The 9,870-nt window shown below is 43.4% G+C and overlaps 1 protein-coding gene across 1 annotated transcript; it reads right to left on the bottom strand.

Moving 5' to 3' along the window:
• Positions 1-307: 307 nt before the first annotated feature.
• Positions 308-6,003, bottom strand: SLC35G1 (solute carrier family 35 member G1). Its single transcript, XM_032695294.1, has 3 exons — positions 5,783-6,003; positions 1,729-1,909; positions 308-1,215 (listed from the first exon to the last, which is right to left on the bottom strand). Exons 1-3 carry the CDS (start codon positions 5,988-5,990, stop codon positions 456-458), a joined length of 1,149 nt encoding a protein of 382 aa, XP_032551185.1. The 5' UTR covers positions 5,991-6,003; the 3' UTR covers positions 308-455.
• Positions 6,004-9,870: the final 3,867 nt, after the last annotated feature.

Genomic DNA, 9,870 nt, shown 5'->3' with positions numbered 1-9,870 from the left:
TATTTCCACTGCTCTGAAGAATAAAGAAAGGGTCTAAGAAGTGGGGAGTCAAGAACTTTAGGAAAATAAATATTCATAGAATCACAGAATATGCAGAGTTGGAAGGGACCCATCAGGACCATCATATGCAATTCCTGGCCCTGCACAGGACACCCTAAGAATCTCAGGCCATGTGCCTGAGAGTGTTGTCCACTTCTGATAGGAAGCAACAACTTTAAAGTATCTTTCCACTGCTCATATTTTCAGGCCTAAATATGAAAAAGAAAAGCATATACCTAATCAATTACTAAAACATCTTCAATTTTGGTTTAAAATAAAAAAAAAAATCCATTTATTTTATTGGATATAATTTGGTACTACAATTTGGTAAATGGGATGTTTAAAATAAATAAATATTGTGTGTATATATATATCTCAAGATTGCTTGTTTCTGCAACGAATTAGCGTCTATACTCTTAGATTTCACTTTGTTTAGCTTTTTTCACGCTTTGTCGCCACTTGCGAATGGCGGTTCCAGAACTACTGGCTACTACACACAGGGCACCACCCACAGTCCACCAAGTTGGCAGATGATTGAGAAAAAGAATTTGCAAAATAAAAGCAAAAACCACATCCATTGTTCTCATTATGGATACAGGTCCAGCTTTCTCTATCTGTAATGCTTTTGTGAGAAATATCTGACCCCCTAAACCTAACAAGCCTATTAATATTAGAAAAACTCTATCTTTACCACAGTGTGGTAAACGCCATTCATTCAAAACAAACAATGCTATAACACATCCAATTAAACCAATGACTGCATAATACCAAATTGACAAAAAATAATGCACAGATTTTCCCACCTTCCTTAGTATAACAATAGTCAAAGCTGTAGATGCTGTGCTTGCAATTGCTGCTATAGTTCCTTTAAGGTGATTTGTGTAACTTCCTTCAATCCCTGCAGCATGTGACCCAAACAGAAATGGTGGTCTAGCAATAAGAATCACTCCAGTGATTGCAAAGAGGGTAAACAGAAGATCCCAAGGACTGTATTTCTCTTTGAGAAAGATCCACGCCAGCAATGACGTAAAAACAGGACTGCTAAAAGTTATAACAGTGGCATCAGCCAGTGGCATGACTTGGTAAGCGTAGTAGAGAAGAATCATTGCAGTAGAGCCAAGGAATCCTCGGAAGAAAAGAAAAATTCTTTTACCTTTTGGTCCCAAAAACCCTGTTCTGAAAAACAGAAATGTCACATTAATGTCACTGGCTTGCTTATGTCATGACTAACATTCAAACACATTTAGAGGTACGCATCCATCTAGATGGTACACACCTTTCTAGATAAGGGACTTCGATATCCAGATATTTTAACTGTTTGATCACAGAACAATTTACTTGCATCATGATCCCCAATCACATTCAGAGTTCAGAACCTGTTCTTGCTATTAATTTTTTGTGTGCAAAATAAGCCAAGAGTATCTACAAATTACCTTCTTTTTAAGATCACCACTTCATGGAAGATCAAAGCATTTGATAAGATAATCCTTGTAGAAAATGCTACAATTCAGGGAGTCAAAGATTTTCAGTTTTCTGAATCATAATAAGAAACTACCAACTAATCCAAAACAATGCAGTTATGCAACTGAAGTTCAAATTAAAATAATATTGCAATCTGATTTAAGTGAGTGATAGTTGTAGATATACTTTTAAGAAATAACTTTAAATTTAAACATTTGCTATACTTACTTGTAATATATTAAACCAGGAAGAACGAATGCCATTTGGAAAATACATCGAAATGCACTCACTTCCACTGAATGTATATCTTCCAGTTTTTTAAGAAATAGAGAGGCCACTGAGAAAAGGAAGGCAGACAGTACGGTATAAAACAGACCAAGTCCTGGACATGCAGCTTTCTTCTTTATTCCTGCAACAGACATACTACAGTTAATAAGGATCTATTAGAAAACTTCTCTGATCAGGTAATTCTCCACTGCAGTGCTCCATACATCTGTAGCAAGTCTTGCGGTAGAGGACAGGGGGATCAAAGAAACAAATGCAAATATTACACGTATTTACCAGATCTACCTTGAAAATATTTTTCACTGACCACCACAGGTCTCTTTTTTTCCTCAAAACAAGGCATAAGAGATGAACTCTAACACCTGGGATACAAAAGTTCTCATAGTTCTACACAAGTTAACTTTACTTCTTGTAGCTATCAGACTAGTATGGGTGATTTACTATAGGGACTAGTTATGATTCTGCTCAAGGACCAGTAAAAGTAACTGACTACAAAATGGCCTATGGTCAGATTCTGAAACTTATTACCTTATTGCCTTAGTTAATTAAGGTTCAGAAGCTAGTATTTAATTTCCTTTCTCACCAATCCACACATATAAAAGCTGTGTAAAGACCATCCCTTTTGTTATAGCTCATGTTTACTTTGTAGCTAACTCAGCCTAAATATGACCTAGACCTACAGAATTTTCATATAACATTTTTATCTTGCTGTAAAAATTGAAATATGTTTTTCAAATAGGCATCACATATACATTTTTAAACAGAATAAACTCAAGTGACTAATGGTAAAGCATCATAGGTCTGATGACTATCATAATTCCATGAAGACCATAGTTTATGCTTATTTATCATACTCGTCTTTCCTGAAATAGTGTCCCAAGTCCAATGTTCCTATTCGAGCTTCCTGATACCTCAGGCTCTCTTCAGCAACATACTCTTCCTCGTTCCACTCATTTTCTCCACCCTTAACTATTTAAAAAAAAAAAAAAAAGCCAACACAGAAGGAGAACTGCTGCTGCTGACCTCAACACCGTCTCCAAAGAAATTAGCCTTTTTTGTCAATTGCTTTGTTTCATAAAAGGAACAGCCTTTCCACTGAACCTAGAGGTGAACACCATGGAAAAAGAGAACCCATCTAAAAATTTGAGTGGGATGTTACCTCACTATCTCTTTTTCTCTGTCTGCCTAAAACATTGGGAGTTACCTTTTCTTCTACAACACTCTCTAAAGATAGGAGGAAGAACTCCATGTCCCAGAGACAGTGTTTTGATAAAAGGTGCCTCATCTCACATTAGTGCAGCAGCCTGTGAGCCTTATGGATCCTCTAAAACATAATCAGCAGGGTACTGCTGTGAGTTGCTTAGCAACTAAATATGGTTTTGAGAGGCTTTTTTTGCTTTGTTTTGGGTGTGTGGCTGGTTTTTTTTAATTAACAAAACTTGTCACAAACTGTTTTGATCCTCCTCGAGATCAGCACTCAAGGCTGAGAAACCGCATCTTACTACCTAAGAGCTGAGACTGTGGGCTGACACAGTTCTAGAGGCCCAGGCTTTAAAACAGATCTGAAGTAGGCAAAAGGCCTGCTTCTCAAGGGATCCTGCTACACTGCAACTGAAAGTGAGTTACAGCTTCTACTAGAAATATTTCTATTTAGCAACAGCCACTTACATAAAAGTGACTATAAAAACTACCACCAATACTGGACAGGGACATCTACCAACTATGAAACAGTGGGTTTCAAAAATGTTCATGAATTATGTAATGTCCTAATCCACACAGTCACACGACAGAACTACAAAATCAACAACGTCTCAATATTAAAGCAAGAGGAATCAAACTGGCCTGTAACTGAAATGGGAAATCCAAACCCATGGTGGCTTATGGATGAACACAGCACAAACAGAACTATTAACTTTTATTTCAGGCATGATAGCTTGTCTGATTACTACAGAACAAAGCCAATCTAAATAATGAAAGTGTTGAAATGGAAAACCAATCCAATTAAAGCAAAATATGCTGAAAGGATCTTATACCCAGAACTAAGCTTTGCACTGGCAGGAACAAAGAAAAAGCAGAAGGAACTCATTTCTGTAAGCTACCCAATATACCAAGCCTACCAGAAACATAATCTTTTAATACTAGAATTTAAACCATCAACATCTTGCATTGCCAAGGCATGTACTCACTGCAATGAGAAAGCGTTTTATTTCCTTTTAAAAATAAAATGGTACAAATTCTTCCACCAAAAACAAGAACTGCAGTTCTGAAGAGTACTTATTTCAAAGTTAGTTGTAAGGAGAAGTTAGGTTAAGATAATATTCCCACCCCACAAAATCTTAAGCCTCTAAATACTAGCCCAACACCATCAAACCACTCAAGCATTCATGCTTTTTTAAGACTACAGGAGCCTGGAAATAAAAAAGTTTCAAGCAGTACCCAAGTCATCTTTTTTGAGTGGCTAAAGATTTGGTTTTCCAATTTTATTCTCTGGCCAACTCCAACCTTTCTAAAAATTTTCCACTCCTGTTTTAAGTCCTAGGCAAATGCCTCCCACTGCACACCATTTTATGTGTAAATTTCGTTGGTGTTTTAATGCCATGCTTTGTTCTAAAAAGTTTTTATACTTGCAAAATGCATACAGCGAAGAAAATCACATTTCTCACATATATGCATCTCAAGAATAGCAGCAGAGACAGAAGAGTACTGGCTATTGCGAAGGTGGTCAGCAAGAAGATGATTTGCCCAGACCTTCAGGAAAGGCAGAAGACTGTGATCCATTCTTCACATAATAAAAAGCAGAACAGCTCTCCTACAGTCTTCTGTTAAGTGCCAGGAGCACAACAGCCTGCGTATGAACTAATCACGGTCATGCAAACAGGATCTAAGGGTGATTCATATAGTTCAGTCATAGACTCTGTCAAAAATTTTGCTAGACAGATTACTCAAAAACAAAGTACTTTTCTTGGTGAGTTAATGCAAGTTTCTCAGTTCAAACACTGGTTGCTTCCCCCCCCCCCCCCCGCTTTGCCTCAGAAGTGACACTAAAGGGAATTTCACTGGTCAAGTACACTCATCTCTTCTGAGGCCTCCACAGCACACTATCAAATCTATTTTCCGCTAGAAAGTTAATTAGAGTCAATTTAATGACAAATACATTTTCAGCGATGTTGTTTAAAAACTACACATGCTAAAGGACTTCAGATAACAATTTCAGAAGTTATTTTAAGACGGCATTTATGTTTTAAAAGGACTCCATGTAAAACTGACACACGTTGGGTATTTCAGAGGAAGTTTGTGGCTTTAACAATTGAAAATGACCAAGAAGCGAAGCACGGATTAAGACAAAACAAAGACTACACTCACACTAAAGCATGGTAAGAAATGCCCAGGAAGTCACAGCCACAAGTTCGTGGACTTGCTGAACTGCACTCGTGCCCCTGCTCAAACGTATTTAACAGTGCCAGAAGTTCACACCGCCAGAAGGTGCCTCTTATTTACCCGAAACTGTCAGGTCTTTCTTCAAAACTTTGACAACAGGAAGTACTGTTTGCCGAGGGATAATCGCTCCCGAAGCGCTCTCAAGAGGCGACAGAGGAGCCGCCCACCCCTGGGGATGAGCGGCCCCAGCGCTCTGCCCGCTCCCGCTGCCGGGGGGGGCACCGGGCACCCGGCGCGAGGGGCACGGAAGAGGTCGTGCCTGCCGCTCCTACGCACTTCTCCGCGGGGGCCAGCTTGCCCGGGGAAGAGGAGCGGGAAGAAGCGGGCGGGGCCGAGCACGCTCCCGGGTGACCCGGCGGGCACCAGGTGTGACCCGCCACGGCAGCGGCGTGGTGGCCGCAGGTGCCGGGCGCCCTCTGCGGCCGCCCGAGCCCGCTCCGCTCCGCCGCCACGTGCGGACAGCCCGGTGCCCTCGGGCCGCTCCCCTGCCCCCGCGCCGGCAATGTCACCCCGACAGCGGGCAGGACGCTGCCCTCCCTGTCCCACTCCCCCTCCTCACCAGCTGCCTCGCAGCAGCGCGGCCAGGGCAAGCCCGAGCTGCAGTCACAAGCGCGGCGCTCCTCGGCGCCCGCCGCCTCAATGCCGGGCGCCGGGCACAGGCACGGCTGCCCCGCACCCGACCCGTCCTCCTGGCCCGGCTGCACCTCCGGCTCCTGCCCGCCCGCCGCCGGAGCAGCGGCGCCCTCGTCGCCCTGACCCGGCACCATGAGGACGCGGGGCTGCCGCGATGCTCCCGGCGTTTCTCGGCTGCCGGCGACACCTGCCCTGCTGCGCATGCGGCGCGGCCGCCCAGCACCGCCCGCCGCCCTCCCTCGGCCCGCCCGCAGCGCTGGGCACCCGCGGGGCGGGGGGGTGCGACCGGGTCCCGGCTCCGCCACCCCCCGCCAGGCCCCGCCTGGAAGCAGCCGGGTGGCCGTGCCCTCCCGCGGCCGTACCTCACCGGCTGCCCGGCGGCCGCCGAGCGCCCCTCCGAGGGCAGGAGGCAGCGCCCCGCCGCTTCCTCCCCGGCGGCCCCCCGAGAGGGACCCGGCGCGGGCAGCGGTGGCTGTGCCGGGGAGGAGAGAGGCTGCGGTGCCTCGGGAGGGGGAGCTCTGAGCCCGCCGCAGAGCGGGTGCCCGGCGGGGCCGCACAGGCCGCGGCTGCCGCGAGCAGAGGAGGCAAAACACCGGGAAACGGCGACGCGAAGTTGTTTTGGGGGCGTTGTTGCGTCACGTGCGCGCCCGAAATGAGCGTCTCGCTGCTCTTGTACGCGGGACTGACCCCTCACAGCGGGCGCTCCTCAGCCCGTACGGGCTCATCAGCACAGGCAGCACCTGTCACGGCCTCTGCGGGTGTCACAGTGTGATCCCGCCGGACCAGGTTCCACCCTCATTGGAATAGCCAGGGAGACCCTCGGTGGGCCCGTCAGTGTTGCCGTGTCAGTGAGCAGGGGCAGAGCATCACTCCCTGGAATACCTGCTGCCTGCACCGGCTGCACTCAGGGGTCCAAGTGGAGATGGGAACCTGGCAGGCGACTCAGGATTGTTAGTTGGGTACAGAAATCACTTAACCACCTTGTCGTGGTGTATTCTCCTTAAGGAAACAATGCCGTCATGTCTTTGGGTCGGGGAATCGAAAAGGATGCAAAGAAATACAGAATAGCCCTTTTTGCTTACCAATCAAAAAGTGCAGAGTAAAAGAAGCAGAATAAATTTCAAATACCAAAAAATTTCCCTTTCGAGCAAGTCGAGCTGTTATCAATAATTACATTTCTGTTCAAAAAAGACATTTATGTTCACACTAATCTCTTAAGTGCATAAATTAATCTGTGTTTATTTCTTTATTCTTAACAAGGTGAAATGTAATATATAGCTTTAGTAAAATGAATACTAAATGGTAAATACAAACTATTTCACGCAAAGTTTTAAGTTTTTCCTCCAACTACCTCATAAAAGCTATTTCAAGCTTTCCTTGCCACTAATTTAGCACATAGTCCATGCTAACCCACCATAAGTATTTCATTATAAGCCATAAGTATTTCATTATCTTGGAGCTAGCATTTGATTAATATGACCAGAATTATTTCACAAATTACTCTTAACTAAAAATTAGATGTGCTATATCCATTATTAAAATGATAAGTCAATTAATAAGGTTGTATTGGAATCAGAATTATTTCTAAATATTTACATTAGCTGATCTCCTAGTGCTATAAACAAAAAAAAATAAATATATGATACACTAGTTATAAATAATTTTTATTAAAACTCTTATCAGCATAGCCCTCTACAAATTCTATATTGAAAGCTTTACTAAATCTTTTCCCCGGAGATGCAATTGCAGCTGCTTGTCCCACAGAGTGGACAAGCAGGCCAGCAAAACTTTCCAAACAGAGAGCCTTAATTAAGAAGTTTTTTTTTCTTAATGCACTTCCCTATCCCTCAGAGCTTGGTTTAATTTAGAGAGGGAGGTGCAAATAAACCTGGCAGCCTGCTGCTTTCCCAAGAAACTTAAACTTCTCTGTATTCCAAGGCAGCTTTTACATGTCAGTGTTCCATGAATTACCAACACGAAGTTAGAGCTGGCCTTGCCCAGACAAGTTCTGGTGAAAGAACAGTGGAGATTCTGTTTTTCAGCAGCCGTCCCAGGGTGTCAATCCTGCAGGTCTCTCAGAGGAAGACCTGGCACACCCCCTGCCCAGCAAGGGTGAAACAGGCTGGCAGAGTGCACCCACACAGATTTTTGTGGCCTGTTGTCACAGTGACTAGGTGAGTTACCTCTGTAGGCAGCAACAGCAGAGGCAGCTGGCTAACTTGAGTATTCTGTGAAGAAAACCAGAGCTAGAACATAGTCCACAGTACAGACACAGAACAAAATATAGTGAGTACTTACCATTTCTGGCTATTTGTCTATAAACTTGTTAAAATACACAGATTATATATTTATTTTATAATACTGCCACTATGAAACCCAAAGTAAATTTTTTAAGTGCCACAATGCCAAGTACTGAGCTGTAAAGAGTTTCAAAGAGACTGCAACAACCCCCTCCATACTCCTCCATGTCTGAAAGGGACCATCTAAGGGCAGTGTTTGTTTATGCCAAGATACATAAAGTGTTCTGTTTGCTCCTGGTCAAACTGCCAGACTTGTCTCAGCTTGAGAGCTTCCAAGTTCTCCTTGTAAAGCACAGCCCTCTTCTCTGAGCAAGGAGTCAGAGCAGTTGCAGCTGCCCAGACTAACCAGCAGGCAAATGTAACTTGCAATCATGATGCCCTAGATTAGAAAATTAAGTAGGTGCATTAATGTGACAGGTTAATGTTTTATGTAGCCCTTTCAAGTACAGATTAAGCCTTGTCTGTGTAATACTGTGCCTAGAACTAGCTGTTCCTTTCTCCAGTACATCATCAGCTTGCCATAGTAAAGCAGTAAGGACCTCCTATAGCCTCTTCCCTGAGTGCAAAGTGTATAAGAAAAAGCTTTATTAAACTTGAGCAATTTGATCATTAAAAGTTAAACTACAGCATCAAACTAGAATGGCATTTATTTGGTTTCCAAAGTACCATAGGTGCAGAAAGGGAGATACCTCCTGCACAGTCACCACTCTCCCCAAAGGGAGCTTTCTTGGGTTACTCTTTTTCAAAGGAAGAATATTATCATCTCATCCAGAATTTAGGCAGACACTTTACGTCATTATATATGCCAGGAACGAGGCAGTACTTCTCTGCACGTTGAGATACAAACCTGACAGGTACTTTAAAGTACTGTAGCGAGTCACTGGTCTGGGTCTGTGTGTCTGGTAAGGGACCCTTTAGCGTCCTGTTTTCCTCTCCCTGCCTGCAAGTGCACTCTCTGACTCCTCAGAGTGGCTTTTCAGAAACTTTAACAAGCACAAATGACAAAGCAATTAAGTGAGTTTTGTGGAGAACCGTGGGAGTTTTCTATGAGATTATAAGAACTTTATCCACTATCACATCACTTCTTTCATCCACCGCTGAGATACCCTAATAAGCTTTTTGGGACGCTGCTGCTCTTGGGGGGTTAGTGAGAACTAAATAATATAAACTAAGGGAGCCCTGGAACTGACCTAGCCCTTATTCACCTCACTTAAGGGCAGCACTAAAGGTTTTGCAGAGCTCCAGTGGCAAAGACGGCAGGATGGACTCCTGGTACTGCACATGGAACACCCTGGTGACATCTATCCCACTTTGATCTGAACATAGCTGTGTCAGCACAATTAGGTACTGATTAAGCTATAAAAATAGTAGAAGATTTAAATCAAAACAGCAGTCTGTATTGATGGCTTTTATTCTGTAAAAATGCTAATTCTGTAAAACCACTTTTAAGACCTTAATTTGGGATTTAAGTTGTCTAGCAATAAATTTATTAAAACTACTATAGACTAATGAAAAGGAAGGAACAATAAATAATAAACTTGCATTTTTTCATTTCCTTCTGAAAAGGTTTAACAAAAAATAGATAAGAATTACTTTATCAGCTTCTGAAATGGATCCAACTTTTAAGTGCATTGTAATAACCATTTACCTCTGCACCTGAGTGCCATAAAACAGATGGTTATTGCAGCACCAAGGAGTTTCATTCCTGGTTAGT

The sequence above is a fragment of the Chiroxiphia lanceolata genome, chromosome 8, assembly GCF_009829145.1.
Source record: "Chiroxiphia lanceolata isolate bChiLan1 chromosome 8, bChiLan1.pri, whole genome shotgun sequence".
In the NCBI taxonomy this organism is placed as follows: Eukaryota; Metazoa; Chordata; class Aves; order Passeriformes; family Pipridae; genus Chiroxiphia; species Chiroxiphia lanceolata.
Note: the sequence above shows the minus strand (reverse complement) of the source record. Positions and strands in the feature narration are given on the sequence as shown.

What these genes read in the sequence shown, in the direction of transcription:
- SLC35G1 (XM_032695294.1), bottom strand. Translation starts at nt 5,990, where the DNA reads ATGGTGCCGGGTCAGGGCGACGAGGGCGCCGCTGCTCCGGCGGCGGGC. An exon ending in GCGCTGCTGCGAGGCAGCTG is followed by an intron (nt 1,910 to 5,782) that starts GTGAGGAGGGGG and finishes TGTCTGTTGCAG; the next exon opens with GAATAAAGAAGAAAGCTGCA. An exon ending in CCTGGTTTAATATATTACAA is followed by an intron (nt 1,216 to 1,728) that starts GTAAGTATAGCA and finishes TCTGTTTTTCAG; the next exon opens with AACAGGGTTTTTGGGACCAA.